This window comes from Mytilus californianus, unplaced genomic scaffold (assembly GCF_021869535.1).
Source record: "Mytilus californianus isolate M0D057914Y unplaced genomic scaffold, xbMytCali1.0.p SCAF_1, whole genome shotgun sequence".
NCBI classification, from domain to species: domain Eukaryota; kingdom Metazoa; phylum Mollusca; class Bivalvia; order Mytilida; family Mytilidae; genus Mytilus; species Mytilus californianus.
The window spans coordinates 44023551-44043996 of NW_026262581.1; the positions used below are offsets into that span (position 1 = coordinate 44023551).

The following is a 20446-nucleotide window of genomic DNA, read 5'->3' on the forward strand; positions in this document are numbered from 1 at the left end:
TCCTGTCCGTCTACTCTCAGTTTCAAATCAAAATTTTTGGAACTTCTTTAAACAAATAATACTTTGTATAATAGTCTCTCTTCTCCTTCTCCTCGTCTTCTATTCAATATACATGTAACCAGGGTAACAAGTATAATGATGTTTAGCTTATCCTTGACATACCGATCGTTCGAGGGCTGTATAGCCAGTCATGGTCGTTAAAAACTCCCATCATCATCCTTGACATGATTTGAAAATTATAGCGTTGATTATGATGAATTGCCCAATTTTTTGGCAGTCTTAAAGATTTAATGTGTTAAATAAGGAAACAAAAGACGGCATATAACTTAGAAAGCAGGGCCAAAATGTGCTCGCTACTACAGGAAGATAGCAAGCTAGGGTAGCTACCGCTTTTGGCTGGATACTGACGCTCGAGGAAACAAAACAAAATTAGATATCACACTCCTGACAGGTTTAATGAAGTCTCATCATAAATATTAATTGAAATGGTCAGTATTTGTGAGAAGTCAGTAAGTATGTAAAATCGCCAGACCATCGGAAGAAAGTACATTTTAACTGAATTAGTTTATAACGCCCGAAGCTCTTGCTCTTGAAAGATGTAGAAAATTCCCCCAAGTGCATATACATCATAATTTTTCAATGTTTTAGTGTTATTTACGACATAACAAATTTACAATGAAAGGTACGGTGAAATACACCATACAATAATGAATATTAATTTTAACAGAGATACATTATATTTACAGATAAAATACTATACTAACAGATTTTTTAAAAGTATTAATAAATCGGTGGTATCTGTAACCCTGTAAAAAGTAACTTTTGTGTAAATGCAAGGTTACTTTCATTAAAGTCGGTTTCATTTGAACGATATTCTACAACCGTACAAGTTGTGAAGTGTACACGCCATAGGATGCAGCAAAAGGAAAATCGCAGTCATCCAAAAGAGGGGACGTTAGTTATGGCAAATTTGAAGTCTTCTCTTTTGTCGTATATATTAGTTTCAGTTTGTACCAATACAGCTATACTTGAAATGGACAATGTTGACTGTTATTATCAAAATTGACAGAATGTATACGTTTAATTATACATTGCTCGCTTTCACTGCCATATTTAGAAGTAATTAGGTAATTAATCTTCATTAACATGGTTGTAATGTTAGAGACGTATTATAAGAATAATATGTCCTTTTTAATTCGGTCAATATAATTACTTATAATGTCATTATTTGTTTACATCTAGTTTAATATGTAAACACAATTAGAATATAATTTGACGTAAAATGCATATTCTGGCAAAGTACATCCTAAATTTGAATGAATTATAAGAGTAAAATTATTTTTACAATCAACACTATTAAATATTAAGGAGATGTGGTATGATTGCAAATGAGGCAACTATCCACCATAACCCAAATGACGTAGATGATAGAAACTAAAGGTTACTGTACGACCTTCAACAATAAGCAAAACACATACCAAATAACAAGCTATAAAAGGCCCTGACATAACAAAATATGAAACAATTCTCTGTGCAAAATATATGAAAATTGGTCCCCCCCAAAAAAAAAAACAAAAAGAAAGAAAAAAGAAAAACAAGTTTAATTACTGCCCATATCTTCTATCTACCACTCATAGTAAGCATTTCTTTATTTGCAATTTGAAATTCGATATCCAACCAGTCAAAACTTGTTCTAACTAAAGTCCTACTAAGAGTTTATTCTCCTGATTGATAAATGGATTGAGTAGATGATATACTACTCCTTCACACCTGAGAATTTGCCAGCAGTGCATGCGACTCTGGCAAATCCATTTGCTCTTATGATGCTGTAAATAACTCATTCATGTATTAATTTTAGGATATCCAAGAGAAATTGATATGGTTAAACACAACTTAACTCAGAGAAATTAGTAGAAAATCTCATCAAGGACACCAGGCTTATGCTACTGTATTTAACTAGACTAAGTTATAAGAATCAATTTCACTTGTCATTGATTTTTTTTTAGATTATAGTGATCGATATTTTAATCGTACTTTATACTCATGATTATCGCTTTTCACTCAAAAAAATTTGAATATCCAACCAGCTTCTAGCAGTTGACTGAATTTTTTATATTGAATGAACGAAACAGGTACTAATTTTGCAGTCAAGGATCTTAGGATTTTAAAGGATATAAGCAGATCCAACAAGAAACGGACGAATTTCTGAAAAAAACGACCTTATTTTAACGTGGATGTACGTTTTAACAAAAAATACTAAATCAATCTATTGGTTTTTCAGATGTTCACTATTTCTCGTCTAAGTTTTTATTAAATAATTGTTAGTTTTTAAAACTCTTAGGGAGAAAAAACCTAGAACTGTTCGAACGCAAAATTAATATAGATATAATTCTTTATTAGTTGGGATTGCAGTTTCTCTTTTTACGTATGGGTCATGTCGCGGAGAAGTGACATTGAATGTCCATGTGGTGTTATGGTGTTCCATTCGAATGAAGATCTATAAAATTGTAAAATAATAACACAAGTAGACAATATTGAAGTAAAATGTTTTATTGGATTTCGCTTTATATTATACACAGTCAAAGAAACATATAGATGTGAATCGTACAACCCGTGAAATTCATAAAATGACAAATAAATGGCAACAATAATTTTATACTCAAAACACATATTGTTTTCACGTTCCAATTTGCAAGAATACGTTAGTATATTATGGTATGTGCTTAGGCATTACAACTCCACACGAACACTAATTTCCATATGCAAAATTTCATGGACAATTATTGTGTGTATACTATAGACCCGAATCTATGTAATGATCGAATAAGAAAGAATTTTTGTATTGCTATAGGAAATTTGGGTGAATTTGTAGTGATCTTTTACCAAAAAATGTGTGATATAAGCTAATGTGTCTATTGTGATTGAAAAATCATAAGCTATGGAAATATATATGCTTGTGAAATGTAAATCTAATCTGATATAATTGTTGGCATTTTTTCGTATTTTGATTTGAAATAGAGTTTAAACAAACACCAATTCTGTTTCGAACTATAGAACTTTTTCAACAAATATGATATTTGGAAGTCATAAGTTTTTCTCACGATGCTGAATCTTGCTCATATTTACACTGTTTCACAATCTGTAGCTAAATAAAAAAAACATATGTTATAAAAGTTGCAATATAGATTCCACCACAATACGACAATGTTATTTTTAAACAACCCAACGAATTACAAAAAGCAAAGTCCATCATCAAACAAATATTATGTACGGATGAGTGCTAGATGATAGACAATCTTAGAAATACTGTGAACTACTTTATTCATACACGTAATGTTTGCTAAGTAATTACTTGCTCGTTTGCTGTTCTTTTTACTCACATTTCAACTTGTATTTGCTTAATTGCTTAATCTAGAATACCTTTGAGCAAAATTATGAAAAAAAAATCAGTCTTCCTTAAAATATGATGCATAATCATTTTAATGTTTACTTGTTTCTAAAGAATTCTAGTGTGATAAACTAAACGGAATCAATACACAAAAATAATATTTAAGACACAGTTATTAAAGGAAAATCTTTTCAACCATATCAAAACAGTAATTCGTTGTTAACGAATGTTAATTGTGGAAAAAAAATTAACTTACTTCATCCAAATATCCATCAAAATGTTCTTGTGGATTTGTAGGTGAACCTGCCACTGTTAACGGGCAATCCGTCGATTTAACTCGTCCTGGAATACACAAGCGCAATGTATAAGAAACAGACTATTTTCTTAATACTTACTTACACCAAGGAACTATGAAGTAGGAAACGTTGAAGTTATATCATCAACAATTTCTATTTATTTAAGATTCATTTGTTCTGCAAATAAAAAAACCCCTTAAAAACAAACAAAGGAAACCTCCCAAAAAAACACAGCATGATACACTTTTACAATATTCTTTGGACGCACTAATTCATAACGTGTTATCATTATTTACTAGCACCGGGTCAATATCGCTATCAGTGGCGGCATAGTGGCATAGTGTGCGTACACCCCTCTTTGATCGCTAAATGAAATTTTAAATCTCATGTTTTCACGATATATATAAATTTTTGATATATAATGGCCTAAAAATGTTTTCGACTCGCTCCACTCGGCAATTTATATCCAGTTATCGTGAATTACGCACCTCTTTCAACAATCCTGGATCCGCCCCTGGCTATTTGGAGAATGCTGACCACCGCTGGCATCATTAACCCAGTTGTAAGTGCTTCACAACTACACGATTTATATCATACGATAGAGAATGGAAAGGGTAATGTTTCAAAGAGACAACCCCTACCAAAGAGGTAAAAAACAAAATGGGTCTTAAACGCATCGATCCAGCATTTCTTAAATTTCCACTTGAAAATTATTCAGAAATTAATGCTCCAACTCCTTTGGGGAAAGTTGACCGTAGAATGTTTTGGTTATTATTTTAAAGTGTTCACTATTTAGATAAAAACTTAACTACAATATGTAACACGTTCAGAGAAAACCTGCATCTAAACGAACATTGGAAGTCATTACATCAAGGTAATAAATTGAAGGATACCGATACTGTAATGATGGTTTATCAAAGACTAACCTGACATTCCGTTTGTCGAATAAACTTTTTTGCCATTTACTTTTAAGTTCAGCACCCTGTCTTGTAAATATAAAACACATTGGTACCATCCACTTGCGTCCTAAAAATAAAGCAACAAAAATCGGTTTTCAATATGTTATTATCTATAATCTAAACAGAAATGTCTGATAACGTAAGATTTGTTACTTTACGAATATTCACTGAAATCAAATATTTAGTTCGTCCTTATTGTCGAGCCTGCGACTTTTATCACAAAAGCGAGACATAGCGAGCCTAAATTCCGTCGTCGCCGTCGTTGTCATCGTCGGCGGCGTCCACAAATATTCACTCTGTGGTTGAAGATTTTGAAATTTTAATAACTTTCTTAAACTATCCTGGATTTCTACCGAACTTGGACAGAAGCTTGTTTCTGATCATAAGATAGTATCCAGAAGTAAATTTTGTAAAAAAAAAATCCTGTTTATCCGTATTTTACTGATAAATGGACATAGTTTTTCTGCCAGTTAACATTACATTCACTCTGTGGTTAAAGTTTTAAAAATTTTAACAACTTTCTTGAAATATCCTGAATTTCTACCAAACTTGGACAGAAGCTTGTTTATGCTTATAAGATAGTATCCAGAAGTAAATTTTGTTAAAAAAAATCCTGTTTATCCGTATTTTACTTATAAATGGACTTAGTTTTTCTGCCAGTTAACATTACATTCACTCTGTGGTTAAAGTTTTAAAATTTTTAATATTATAACTTTCTTAAACTACCTGGATTTGTACCAAACTTGGACCGAAGCTTGTTTATGATCAAAAGCTAGTATCTAGAAGGATATTTTGTAAACATTTATTTTCTGTTTTTCCGTATATTACTTATAAATGGACTTAGTTTTTCTTCAAGTTAACATAACATACTGTCTGCAGTTAAAGTTTTTAAAACATTTATTAGATTCATAAACCATCCTGGATTTTTACCAAACTTGGACAGAAGCTTCTTACAACCAAAAGATAGTATCTAGAGGCCCCATTTTTGTTGAGCCTGCGACTTTTGTCAAAAAGCAAGACATAACGATCCTACATTCCGTCGGCGGCGGCGTCCACAAATATTCACTCTGTGGTTAAAGTTTTTTAAATTTTAATAACTTTCTTAAACTATCCTGGATTTTTAACAAACTTGGACAGAAGCTTGTTTATGATCATAAGATAGTATCCAGAAGTAGATTTCAAACGTTTTATTTCATTAACTGTAAATCTATTATGTGCATTCCCCTATCACACTGAAAACATAGACAACAGCAAAAGTAGGCGAGACACTGGGTTCCGCGGAACCCTTACGAATATTTGTTATACTTTTCGGTATGCACCATTTCCCATTTGAATGGTACTTTATAAAGACTAAAAGACGGCTTCGGCTGTTCTATCATAACTCTTATTTTAATACTCATGCAAGATTTCTATATATTTGTTTTCCTACGTTTTGGGTCTCGAGAGTACCATACGAAGTTTATACCATAAACAATTTATCTTATGCACTGAAATTGACATCATATGTATTTTCCTTTTATATACAGAAGTGTTTAATTGCACTGATCAGATCATGGTACGGTTTCATGCTTGAATGTGTAAACATATACACAATGAATGTATAGAGGTGCAGGAGATACCAATCAAAACGACATCCATGTGTATACATTTTGCATTCTTGGTCTTGTCATGAAAATGTAATTAATTCAGTAGAGAACAATTGGGATTTCACATTTGTAACTCCAACCGTTTTAACAATTAAGTTTAACAATATTTCGAAATATCAAATTTTGCATCTTCAGATCACGAAAGGCTTCCATTTTGTTTCGAATACTAGTAGTTTGAACTCCTGTTTTTCACTACCAATTAATAACAAAGGCATACCTTAACTCCTTTCATAAACTCAACAACCGTTTTTCCACTCGTTGAAAACTGTACTTCAAACGTTTCATTGAAAGGATAGAACGCTACTTCTAATGATGGCTTAATCACTTTACGTTGCCAACGCCTTTTGCAACCATTTGACATGATTATCATCTTTTGACGCCTGCGCACTTGATCTGGATGAACTTTAAAATTGAATTTGAAGTACACAGTAGATTGTAAATCATTTCCATTGAAAATTCCTAATTTGAATGGTGCACGACGAATTTCTACTGACTTTCCGATATCTCCTTTTTCTTCCACCACTCTAATTCTCTGACGGCCAAACAGTGGAGTAAGATCGCGACCGTCTGCATCTCTTAATCCTTCATCTAATGTCATATTCACCAAATTTACGCATTTGGTCATTACTGAAATAAGTCATACGTTGTAGATTACACATGAAATTCAACAATTTACAAAAGGAATATATTTGAACAAATTTAAAATGGTAAAACATCATTTAAACACTGAGGTTTTTGAAAAAGATCATTGAAAAAAAACATAAAAACGCTTTCAATTTTAGCAATTACCCGAAGAAAATTGAATCCATATTAAAAAAAAAGGATAGACAGGATTTCCATCTAGACATTATTAAAGAATACATTCTTGCTGTTTAAAAAAATGAGCAATACACTAAAACAGCTTATTATGAAATAGCTAAAGATACTAACATTTAGGTAAGATAGCTCCTCTGAAAACTGGTGCTTTGTGTGATTGTGGTTTATTTGGGTTCCACACACAAGTGCAGTTGTCATCATTCCATACTTGACTATCAGTATAAGTGCTGCAAGTCTCTTCTTGCCATTGTCCATTTACCAAGCGTTGATACATTTGTGGATTTGTATGTGCTTTTAGTCCTTGACTACAGCATTTGCATGATTCAACAAGTTCAGGTTCTGCCCATCCACATCTGCACTGGTCTTGTCGCCATACTAATGGTACTGGGCAACTCTGATAGATATTTTCAAACACATTTTCATTAAAGGCTGTTTCAAATTTTGTCTTATCCAACGGATGCGCTTGAAATCGAGAGCTGCATGCTGTAACAAATAGAAAAATTATTATACCAGGAAGAGCCCTGAAACGTGAGAGGTTTAATGACCGGTGTATCAAAAAATATCAGAGGTTAAATACAATATAAAACAATAAGATTCTCCACCTGAGACAAAATGGCGTTGAAGTTAGCAACTATAGGAAACTGTACGACCTTCAACAGTGAACAAAACCCAATGTATAGCAAGCCATAAAAAGTCCCGACATAACAGAACGTAAAACAATTCAAACGTGGAAAGTCACGGCCTGATTTATGTACAAAGCACTAAAGGAAATACAAATATGATAAACAGAAACCAACGTCAACCACTGAAATACAGGCTCCTCACTTGGAACAGGCTAAAGAAAATGTGGCGGGATTAAACATGTTTGTGGGCGCCCAACCCTCCACCTGACCTGGATCAGTGGCGTTACAGCACAACATAAGAACAAATTTAAAAAATCAGTCGAAATGATCGACACAAAGCAAAAAAATGAAACCGACTCCAAATTTATCACAACGATATGTTCACATGTAAACAAAAAGGCACATATAGCTTAGCATGAAATAGGGATACATTAAATGCAAAACGTATTTGTAGAACTATCATTCTTTCATTTGTTAAATGATTTGATAGCTCCATTCAAATTTTGAGTACATCTCTAATGTGGTTGAATGCTTAAATTTTAAAAGATGTTTAGCTGAAAATGTTTGCGTGTCTCGTTCTTTTTTTATTGACAACTGTATGCCTTGCAGCCTTGCAGTGTTCCGGAACAAAAGAAGCAATTTCCAATCAAATTTTGATAATAGAGTTTTAGTGAAGAAACTAGTTCTCTGATGAAACAAGTTTAAAGACACTGTGGACTTGTCTTTTCAACACGGTATTTCATTTTTCTTTCGTTAATTGAATACTTCGTTGCTCTAAGTAAATATTGAAAAAGAAATAGGCTGCAACAGTAGTATACCATGCTCAAAACTCGTAAATCATTTTCTTTAAACAAATAAACATAACAAAGTGCAAGAATCGCATAAACTGCAAACGGAGCGAGAATATTCTTGTATTTTAAGACATAATATCAGGTAAACATGTCAGGGTGTTGAGACAAAGATACATGGTATCGAGCAACCAATTTGTGATAATAACTATAAAAAAACTTGTGTATTGTCGTTTCGATATCAGTCATTCTTACTCATGAAATACAAGTGTCATATGGTTGGGCTTAAAGTTAACTTTGTAAATCAGAAAGGTTCAACTGTTTAATATGAGTTTCTTTGAAGCACTACTTGACCACTAGGCCAACCTCCATACCACAAGATAAACAATTCTTTTCTTTATTTGAATTTATCTTATTTTTTCCTCATTGGTTTGTATATTTCTTTATAAATATAAAAGTCTTAAGCTTTGCGCAACGGTGCTAATATAAGATAGTAATATACGAAGATGATGTTATAAAATCGTGTTTACAAATATTTCGACTTAACAAATAGCCTTCGTCAGTGTCAATAACTTTTACAATACTATATATATAAACTTCATTTGGTCGTTGTCCCGTTTCACATGTATAGTGAGACTTCACCGATTTAGATAGTTTGGATTTTGTTTTAAATAAAAAAAAAAATGACCGTCAATTTTTCAACAAATTACTTAAATCCAAACTTATGTTACACCTTTCAAATTGAAATATGCATTATGCTTGATAAAATAAAATATCGTGATTTAAAAGTCTTTGTAGTTTAGGCTTTGAAATGCTAAAAGATCAATCTAAGTGATTGATGAAAAAAAATTGTATATTCTACAATGAATGAAAATAAAAAAAAGTCTTGGGACATGTTACACCTGTTTAATTTGTCAATTTGATTTTCTTTATGTCTTTGTTAAATTGTGCAACGAAGAAAACAATGCAATAAAAATCACGAAAGTTGATAAATTGTGATTCACAAATACTTCATGTAATGTAGAAAAGGTTTGTTAGGTAAATATAGTGTTTAACATATTTTACCGTTCAATGTAACAAATCAGCTGTAATCTGGTTAGTCCTGCTCGCTCTACTAGCATTTTAAAAAAAATTAGAATAAAAATGAAAGCGTAGACCTGCTATACTTTTTATCATAGATAAACGACCGAAGAGATGGTACTGCAGCGTATCCAAAATGAAAAAAAGTCCTTTTTACCCCGCTTACCCCAAATCGATGACATCAACAAAACTCAATGTTTCTCTGCTCAACATGTGATTCAAACTTAATTAACATTAACAGGTTCTAGTTTTGCAAATGGTTTAAAATAACCCGTTACACGTTATAAGCATCCGTTAATTTTTTTTGTTAAAAATCAAGGTATGATCAAGCAATATTTTTGGCGCCTGGAATTCGAAAATAAAAAGTAATATCTACCAAACACAATCGCTCAGATTTTTACAAGACTGAAATCAGTATTTATATTTTTGAATTTGCTTAAAAATTTACCTTACGACTTCAAAACTGCATAAAAGTGTTCATAATAACATCATTTTGTTTCTCTTATATTAAAGTCTTACTTAAAAAGATATGTTTTATACAAAAAAGTTAACGTGGGAAAACTATCTTTTTGGGATGGACCTTGGCTCATATCTATTTATGATAATACCAAATTATTGTGTAAAATAACAAGTTTAAGTCAAATATGTCGATAACATATTGACATCACACATGCCATATTCTGTTCGAGATTATATTATTCTATTCATTTGTTAATAATTTGTTAAAGAATTTTCCTTTTTTTAAATCCCAGAGGACATATGACGACTCTTAGCATATCTCATTCTTTATCCCTAACTTTTCTATACTTGGGGTAATTTTGAGCATGACAGAATGTACAGACACCTATCGTGTTGAAGACAGAATGTACAGACACCTATCGTGTTGAAGACAGAATGTACAGACACCTATCTTGTTGAAGACAGAATGTACAGACACCTATCTTGTTGAAGACAGAATGTACAGACACCTTTCTTGTTGAAGACAGAATGTACAGACACCTATCTTGTTGAAGACAGAATGTACAGACACCTATCTTGTTGAAGACAGAATGTACAGACACCTATCTTGTTGAAGACAGAATGTACAGACACCTATCTTGTTGAAGACAGAATGTACAGACACCTATCTTGTTGAAGACAGAATGTACAGACACCTATCTTGTTGAAGACAGAATGTACAGACACCTATCTTGTTGAAGACAGAATGTACAGACACCTATCGTGTTGAAGACAGAATGTTAACCTTCTTTTATTCAAAATTTTCAATTCTAAGCATAACACAACTTATTACATAACAACGGCAATCACTATGAATGCTTCACTGAATCATATTATGGTGATGTATAAAAAAGAAGAAGTATTAAGACTGAGCATAAAACTTACGTAACCCATCCCATGTTGTAGCCGTCTCCATTGTATCAGTAGCTGTAGCTTGTGTGGTTGTAGATGTTGTTAGAACATTTCTTCGGACTGTTGATTTTCTTTCATTTTTCACATTATCTTCTTTTTGTTCATTTTTTTTCGCTGTCTCACGTTCCGGATCATTGCTTTTGATTTTTGTTTCAGGGATAGCCTTACTAGCATCTTTAGCAGAAGGATTTGATGTTGTACCAACTAAACCTTTTTTGCTTTCAATATCTTTTGTAGTTTTGTCTTTAGGGGATACTTTATTCTTCTTTACATTTGTTACATCTGTCGTCTTTGATTCTTTCAAATTTGGCCTGTTAACATTTTGAGATGTCTGTTCTGGTTTTAAAACATTTATATTGTTCTCTTTTTGCATGGTTTTAGCATCATTGCTTTTGTTATCTGCTTTTATTATTGTCTTAACAGTGTTTGTTGAAACTGTCTTTTTCTGATCTGCATTATCTTTAGTTGTTGAATGTTTAGATTTTGAAGAATCTATTGCGGTGGTCACTTGCACTGATTTCGTGTCACTTATTTTCTTGGTTTGTTTTTTTATTTCTTTAACATTGTTTTGTCGCTCTTGTTTTAATTCAGAATTACCTATGACTTTGGTAGTCGTCGATGCATTAACAATATTATTAGATTTCATTTCCGGTAGGTTTGAAGTAAAACTAGATTGGGTTTCTAATTTAGAAGCTTTACTAGAAATATCTGATTTTGAGTTCTTGCTTTCGATACCTATTTTGGTTTGTCCTGTTGTCGTAGACGGGTTTTGGGTTTTCTTTGATTCTACTGATTTTTTTCTATTTGTCTTTATCATCTGTTTGTTCTCTATTTTTATTTTATTCGTTGCGTTTTTCGTTGTGGTATTTGCCTTAGTCGTTGGTGGTGTTGTTGGTGCTGAATAAGCTTCATCAAGAACAATTACTACTAGAAAAATTACTAAAAGTTTTGTGCGCTGTAATTTCATAATCTGAAAAAAAAATCATGATTTTAGTTAGCCTCACTTAATCATTATTCTTATTATACAAAGACACTTTTATCTTCATAACATATACTAATTAACAAAAAATAGCAATCATGCAACATTTCTAGGGAATTATAAAATGTAAAACAAAAAACAATAAAATAAAATTCAGAAACTTACTTAACAAGTAAAGGAAAAAGTTTAGTTTCAACATTTCTTTAATATTTTCAATAATTTTTTAAAGCAATTCGCTTTTAAAAGTTCTGAAAAACACAGATAACATAATAGGCTAGAATTAAATGCGTCAGAGACGGCTTAGATACACCTCAGTTGCGCTCAAATTAAAACAGCAGAAAAAACAAATCATTCGATTTGCTCATATGGTGCAGTTAAAATTAGTACCGTTTATTTTATTACTACGACTGGGTCGATACCTCTTCTGGTGGACTGCAAGTCGCCGATGGTATCACCAAACCAGTAATCAGAACCTCGATACTGGCATGACAATACGGATAATTATTTGATTGAAATTTGCTGTTATAAAAGTATAATGTATTGGCCTCAAACATTACTTAATATAAGGCGCATCCAGTGCAGTAAGATTGGTACCATTGATGTTATCAATTATTTATTTAATAATAAATTTACATCAAATGGTTGTATCAATAATATTTCATGTCAGCACATGATGGTTGACTAATAATGTCGCAGACGAAATGTCCATCAACAGTTGCTCTGACCCAGTTATTGTACAAATCCCTAAAGATACCATACCTAAATTTATTAAGCCAGACGGCGTTTTGCAAACATACAACTTATCAGTGTCGCTTTCATCAAAATAGAATCCCAATCAATACCATAATTAATGAGAAAATAAAACCAATGATTCCAAGAGGTTATGCCAAATCTGGATAAACCACTTGAAACAATACAGATTGAAGTGCAAATAATAACTAAGTTAAAGAGCTTTGAAAACCAAAATAAATAATAATAATAAAACAAATGAAACGACCATCAAATCATTTTGCAACAAGTTATTAGATGTCAGGTGAACATTATGGAAATCTGAATTGTTGATAATTAGCACATAATCAATTATGGAAGAAATGCACCCAGCGAAACACCAGAATAAAAATGAAAATTAAGCAAGTACAATATGAAAACTAAAAATATCAAAAGTGATATCAGATAATTTCACATGATGTAAACATGAAATATCTGTCACGTTTTTACAGTAATATTTGTATGATTTATGACATAGAAATTCATAAACAAACTGAATGAGATTATGAGAAATTAAGAAATAAAACAGTAGAACAAATTACAAGAGAAGAAAAAATTCTCACATAACTAAGAGTCCGAATGACATACCAATCTTAATTCAGATACATTTATAAAAGCTACAGTAGCTCGACGATATCATGACAATGTAACATGTTTTCCTAGAATATTTCATCTTTTTTAAAAGGAATATAACTGATTCAAATTTATAGAAATGAACAAAAATTTATACAGAAGTGATATGAAAATTACTGAAATATGTGTTTTTATATATCTCAGAACTATAATTTCGAAAATCTTATTAGTGAATTTGTTTATATATATATATATATATATATATATATGGAACTAACAAGTCTAAATTGAAAACAAAGTTCAAACCTACGATTGCGTTGGATAAAAACCGCAATTTTTATACGTGTGCATGCAAAACAAATTTCTTGATAGAGGGGTCTAAATACAGCACAAACAACATTTTTCAAAAGACCAAAAAAGTGAAAAAGTCTATTTTAACAAAACGCATTTGACTAGCAGGTCGAACAACGGATGTTCTTACACCCTTCCTGAATGCCATGGCGATTGCCAAATAAACGGATTACCAGATGTAACAAAATGGATCTTAAAACTATACATTCATGGTCACCGAATTCGTTTTGGATGTTAAAATCTTTCTATGTTTAGTTTGAAGTGTAAAGTTGAAAGACAAAGTGATGGGGTCACTACAGTTAACAATGTTTCGCTTATTTATAAGTTTCCTTATATTTATCGCCTCAGATGTCTGCCTAAAATTATCTATGCAACAACATCTACGTCATTTAATAAATACGATGATGATTATCACTGTGACGTTGAGGAAAATACTGCGTGTAACCATTAATCACTAGACATCGCTACACACAATCACTATAGACAACGATCATATACGGGAAAAAAAGTTTATACGAATAAATTTGGAGTACAACATAATGAATAGAAACTTAACAAGGTCCTATTATTTCAATTTTAAGTTAAATAGACAACAATATAAAAAATCAGCTATTCGTCGAAATTATTTTTACTTTAGATTCCTTTCAGAAGAAAACTGAAAATTTGAATTTCATCTAACAGAGTTTATTGAAGAATTAAAGATTTTATAATAGTATGGTGCCTTAAGCATAACAAAACCTTTTAATTTTATGTTTTTCCGAATGTAAAATTGAAAAGAAAGTATATGTTGTATCAATTCATGACAAAAAAATCACTACACGCTCACAAAAAACAAAAGTAAAGTAAATTGGTATTGTACATTTTGTGATTTCAAATGATTCTGTTTCCTTCATTCAGTACTTACGCAAATCGATTAGTAAAGACATTGACCTAATATGTATTTCCTTATATTCGTATATGATTTTCTCCACAATAAGGAAATAATTGCATAAACATATACTTACGCAGACAAAGATGGTCACCAAATGTGTCAATTCTGTCAATCAGTTTTATAATTAACGTATAGTGTATGTAGGTGTAGTGACAAATGTTATATGGACAAAAACTGCAAGAACATGAAATTTTGACAGGCTGTTAAGAGGGCTACTTTTGTCATATTATAGGACCATTATTTCATCTCCCTGTGTCATTTAAGACTTCCAAATAAAAAAAAATCAATTTAATGATTCACTGTCTATTCCATTTTGCTGATTGATACCAATATGTCAACTCTGTAGACCACTATACCACGAAGACTGACGCCAAATGGAAAAAATTACAATTTTAAGACAAAACACGTAGCCTTGGTTTAAAACATTAATGCATACAGATAATGTTTTACTTGCATACTACAAACAAGCTTTTACAGTTTTTAAAAATCATTGTTTTAAACACCATATGAACCTAAATACGCAATTAAGATGATATAATTTCTTTTGTAACCACACTACGTCGTGCATTGAAGAAATTTAATGGAGGGTCAATCATCAAATGCCCTAAACTTCATTCATTTCTGTCTAATAATGATAGATTAATAAAAAAAAATGTAACCATTTGATCTATTTACAAAAGAGTAGAAACAAATTCTCGTTAGTACAAAACAAGAAATTATGTATTCATGTATTGCTATGGCGTCATAACCGAGCGTTTTGGTGATGAAAATCTGGAATTTTACTGCGTATGAATTAATAATTTAGAACTAAATGAACCTTTAAAAGAATAAAAATAAGAAATCTTGTCAATATCTTGAAAAACATTACACTTTTTAAAGACATCAACACTCATCAATGCAAAAAATAGATAGATCGAAAGAATACCTTTTACATTTTTTTCGACGCTCTTTCATTTCTTAATTGATTTGGTTTTGTAGCTGTTTTGATTTATGCACCACTGATGAGTCTTTTGCAGACGAACGGTGCATTTGGCGTACTGAATTATAAACCTTTAATCTTTGGAGAGTTTTTAGGTCCGGTCTGTTAATTTCAAAATGTAAGTACATTATATGTGTATCAGCAGGGATATGACATCTATTTTTTCCAAAAAGTATGTGTAAAATGGTCATTTTAGATGCGGTATATCAATTTGAACATGTTTATGACATTACCGTGATACCACAAGTGACCTTTATGCATTTAAGTGTCCGGACTATATTAACCTGTTCATTTATCCTTAAAATAAACATACTTCTGAAGGGCATTTACTTTTTTGTAATTTTAGGGGCCAAATAATAGCTCTTATCATACCTCTTCCTTTATGCAAAAACGATCACCTGGTGCATTTTGAATTAGTTTATAATTTCTTACATCCGGAGTAATCTAGAGCTTTACATATAGCTCAAGTGTTGATGACCATTTCTATACCTCATCAATTCGATTTGTAGTTAACTTGTGATTGTTGATTGCTGTCTCTTTGTAGCTGATAATTATAAGCCTAGTATCTTTGATGAATTTTTTTTTATATCACATCTCTTTTTAAATAATATTCACTTGCACATTTTCTGAATTTGGTTATTGTATACGACAAGGATATCAGCTTTCCCGTTTGTTTTATTATAACAGAACGTCTTTTGTACTCGTCTTACATCATATTTTTCTTCTCTCTTCATGAATCTATTCAAAATCAATTTACTTACGTTTAGGTTAAAAATATTCCGTATTCTCCAAAATAATAATGCTTTACAGGAAACAGGCAATCTACGATGGAATCACTAGACCTTCATTACGGTAAATGGGTGTTACTCATTAGTACGTTGTTAAGAAGTGTGATATTTTTGTCACGAACATTAAATGCTATATAAATGACACCGATGATCCATCACACGACTGGAGTATTCCCTGGCATGTAATAGATACAAGAATACCTTACAGAAGACAAAATACAAGTTGTGTTTTAATTAGATACTACCTTTTTATTTAATTTAACATTAGATTTGACACATAACATATGATAAATTATAATAACGATAAATAAATAAATAAATAAATAAATAATTAAAAATAAATAATAAAATCAGGAGTGTTAAGCGAAAAACTGCATATATTTTAGAAATGCTAATTTTATTACTATTTTGTAAAAAAACCCAGCCTTTTTCGAATTTGTTATGCGACGTATCATGATAATTCTTTATATTCTTAAAAAAAAATTTCACTTTGCTGATTTACATTTAATGTGATGTGTATCAGTGTAAAAAAATAATTGCAGGGATTTTCAATATATGAAAATAAGGCGAAAGTACGAAGTATGAAGCAAGCCATTGTATGGTCCCTGAAATTGCAAAGAAAGTGAAACTCTTCAATCACTCCAAGTTATGTTAATTTCCCTGAAAAATGAATTGGATGATTTAAGTACAAAAATGTTACTTGTGATGCACTATGATCACGTTAACATGTCGAAATTGACATATTTGAACAAAATTGAAAACATACTTTCTGTCGAATTAATTATGAGCCAAGACCTTACTTTTCCATCAGAACCATCTATGTATTAGGCATCTTTTACCGACAATATCTTTTTAGGTAAGACCTGGGCTGACATCTCGATATTAATGACAAGATCTCAAGGCTATTTTGTATTTTGAAGTCCTGATGCAAACATGAAGAAGATAAAATAAAAAAGTATCAATATCTGTCAAGCTAGTGTCTTGTCAATATCTGAAAGATGATATTTGATAGCTTTTTTAGATTAAGGAATGTATCTTTCCCGTGCTTAGCTCTGATTTCCTTTTGTTCTTGATGTTTTGGCTTTACGTTTAATCGTTTTTGGTTTTATTACTTCTTTAACGTTTTTATTAGGTTTTGGACTTTCAAATATTCAAGCCTCGCGCATCACTGAAGATACATTTATTGAAAATTTTGATAGCTATTTAGGGAACATTTAGGATAAATAATATATGTTTGAGACAATAAAATAACAACATACACAGTTATGTGTACAGATGTTTTTTGCTCAAAGTTCTGACAGCTTGGGCTTTTGACCGATATCAAGCCTTGTCCTTAGACAAAACCCTATCAAACAAAATATGTGAAGGTCAGTATGATGATATATATATACAAATAGCTTTTAATTCTAAAAAAGTTTGTAACGTAAAAGTTTGGACAAACACAAATTAAAAGCAATTTCTATAATGAATAAAGGCGGGAAATCTCCTTTGAAATATATGATTATTCAGGCAGTGCAGTAGATGGTCTTTCCATTTTAATGTAGCGACATTTCATCAGCATCTCTGTATTGAGCACATATACCCAAGTTGATATGAAATTACGTTCCCGCTTATGATTTTGCTATTCTTAGAAAAGTTTCTTTAGCAGACGAGATGTTTAATGTTTAAATTACAATAAAACTTATCCGGAAATTGAACGTCGCTTTAACATAAACTACAATAGACTTAGTAACAAAATTAAAAATGAGTCATCATTGCATTCGTCCGTGTCATTTTATGACCACAGTTGATATTGAAATAAAAAGAAGGCAACTGAAATCGCCTGACAGCTTAATGATAGGAAGACCACAACGAAAAAATATGTAAAAATCAAATATCTTATTTTGCTTCCGGTAATGTAATTATTACCTTGAACAATATAAACTGTTTGATTTGTTTCACAATCAGTTAGTTGTACATTGTCGTTTTGTTGTGATCATTCACCTAGCTACTGCATGATGTCTTCTTTACCTGCAAAGTAATAGATATTAAGAGTGATTCTTTAAAGGCTTAAGAAATTTTGAATTTCTATTAATTTTTCTATCGCCACATTTAAGAGTATCTCTGTATATTTAAGACAATAAAAGAATAAATTCAAATAGCTAATCTATTAAAGGCGACGATGTTTCTTTATAAAGGCTATCAATTAATTCTATACTTTTAAGAGAGTTGTATTTCTTTATGGGAGATACATATTTTGTTTTTGTTTTGATGTATAGAACAATTATGTGTTGCGTACATTAACTGCAAAATACTGTTTTAGTTTTTTGGCATGATTTGCCTCTTGTTAATAGGTTTACGAGATTTGAACATCAGTTAACTTCTGTCGCCTTAAATTACATATTTTTGACCTATGATTCACTAATTAATAGGATTTATTTTTAATGTTTATGTTTGTAATCAAGCAAAAAATCCGATATAAAAGCATAAATGTCAGAATCAAAGTGTCCACCAATAATTGGTATGACTAGGGAATAGTTACATGAATGAAGACACTTATTGGTGAAAGACAATAATTATTCAGATATCACTATTTATCAGTGTTGGCCAAGATGTAGATGTTAACGTTGATCTATTTAGTCTTTGTACCAACATCCACTAAATCATTAGATACAGTTTAAATTATAATAATTTATTTTCTTGTAAATAAAGGGAATGTCTTCTAAGATATTTATGTTAAAGTACCAGAAATTAAAAAACAAAAAGTAGCAATTAAAAAAAAAACAACTGAAAACTATGGAAAATGTTCTTTTAAAATGGTTTGATGTGCATAATTGACGGCACGTACCATAGCAATCCGATTCCAACCTCAGAAATACGTATCAATAAAAGAGGATGTGAGATAACGTAAATGAAACCCTGAATAAACCCCTAAAACTCAAAGAATTCAGAGACATTTAGAGGACAACATACGGACTCCATAACTTTCAGATATCCATACCATATATCAAGTCTACACAAGTTGTTAGATTTAACAAAAGTGTCCGAAGTTCATCAGCAAACCTAATGAAGATCTAAACAAAGGCAACCAATGACGAGATTCTTTACTTCGGACAGGCACATGAAGATGTTGTAGGGTCGAACTATTGTCATTCCCTCAAACCTTTTGTATTTTTGGCTTCCAAAAGTTTGGTCTTGATGATACTTGATGAATGTTTAATGGAATGTTATTCCAGAAATACGTCTAGACAACGAATATCATACCTTTGTAACATTGCACCAGCTGCGATATCGAAAGGCTTGCATTTTCAATTAGGAGTTCCTTGATGGAGGGTTTCTGCTTACAAGAAAGCTTTTCGGGAACTAATGGGACCTTATAGTGCAGTTTAAGTCATCTCTTCGGAAGTTTAATATTCAATTTTCTGTGTACTTTTTTTTAATTTTGTTATTCTTTTACCTATGGACGGTGATGTCTGCTTTATATTAGATTTATGTATTTTGATTGTTCCTCTGGAATCGTCTTACTTTTTTAACTCTTATTTTGAAGTTGACTGCGTTAAAAATGGAATATAATTTTACTGTACAATACTATAAGTTATTTATGACACTCTACTGAAGATGAAAAAGAGAGGCGAAAGATACCAAAGGGACATTCAAACTCATAAGTCGAAAATCAGCTGTCAACGTCATGGAAAAAATGTCATTACTGAAGCTTTTTAATTACTATTTTCTGAACTGTTTTTAAAATTTTGTAAACTGTTCCGGTTCTTCATTTTTCAACAGACCACGAAAAAAATAAACTTAATTTTATTAGATAAAAGTTTATCATTGCAAACGGAGATCTATCATACATTTTGTTTACTACCATAGGGTCAGTGCACTGCTGGTGGACAAGCAGTCATTGAATGGCACCATCCGGGTAGCGACAAGTTCTTCAGTTACTGTATTGATATGATTTAAATGTATATTTCCAGTCCATGAAATTAGGGTTTCAAATCCCTGAGGCAAATTGACCGCTCAGCAATTGGGGCATGTTTCGTCACAGAAATAACTTATAACATACATTTCTGAAATTATCCGTTGAAAAAATAT

The 20446-nt window shown here is 31.4% G+C and overlaps 1 protein-coding gene across 1 annotated transcript; it reads right to left on the bottom strand.

The window, feature by feature from the left end:
- Positions 1 to 2534: 2534 nt before the first annotated feature.
- Positions 2535 to 16535, bottom strand: LOC127702053 (uncharacterized). Its single transcript, XM_052206060.1, has 7 exons — positions 16349 to 16535; positions 10980 to 11976; positions 7220 to 7588; positions 6507 to 6916; positions 4611 to 4710; positions 3645 to 3730; positions 2535 to 3145 (listed from the first exon to the last, which is right to left on the bottom strand). Exons 2-7 carry the CDS (start codon positions 11971 to 11973, stop codon positions 3098 to 3100), a joined length of 2007 nt encoding a protein of 668 aa, XP_052062020.1. The 5' UTR covers positions 11974 to 11976; positions 16349 to 16535; the 3' UTR covers positions 2535 to 3097.
- Between the last annotated feature and the right edge of the window lie 3911 nt (positions 16536 to 20446).

Excerpts from the sequence above, each read along its gene's own strand:
- LOC127702053 (XM_052206060.1), bottom strand. The coding sequence starts at position 11,973 with ATGAAATTACAGCGCACAAAACTTTTAGTAATTTTTCTAGTAGTAATT. Across the intron at positions 7,589-10,979 it reads TACAACATGGGATGGGTTAC|CATGCAGCTCTCGATTTCAA; the intron begins GTAAGTTTTATG and ends TATTTGTTACAG. Across the intron at positions 3,146-3,644 it reads TTGATGGATATTTGGATGAA|CTACAGATTGTGAAACAGTG; the intron begins GTAAGTTAATTT and ends TTTTTTATTTAG.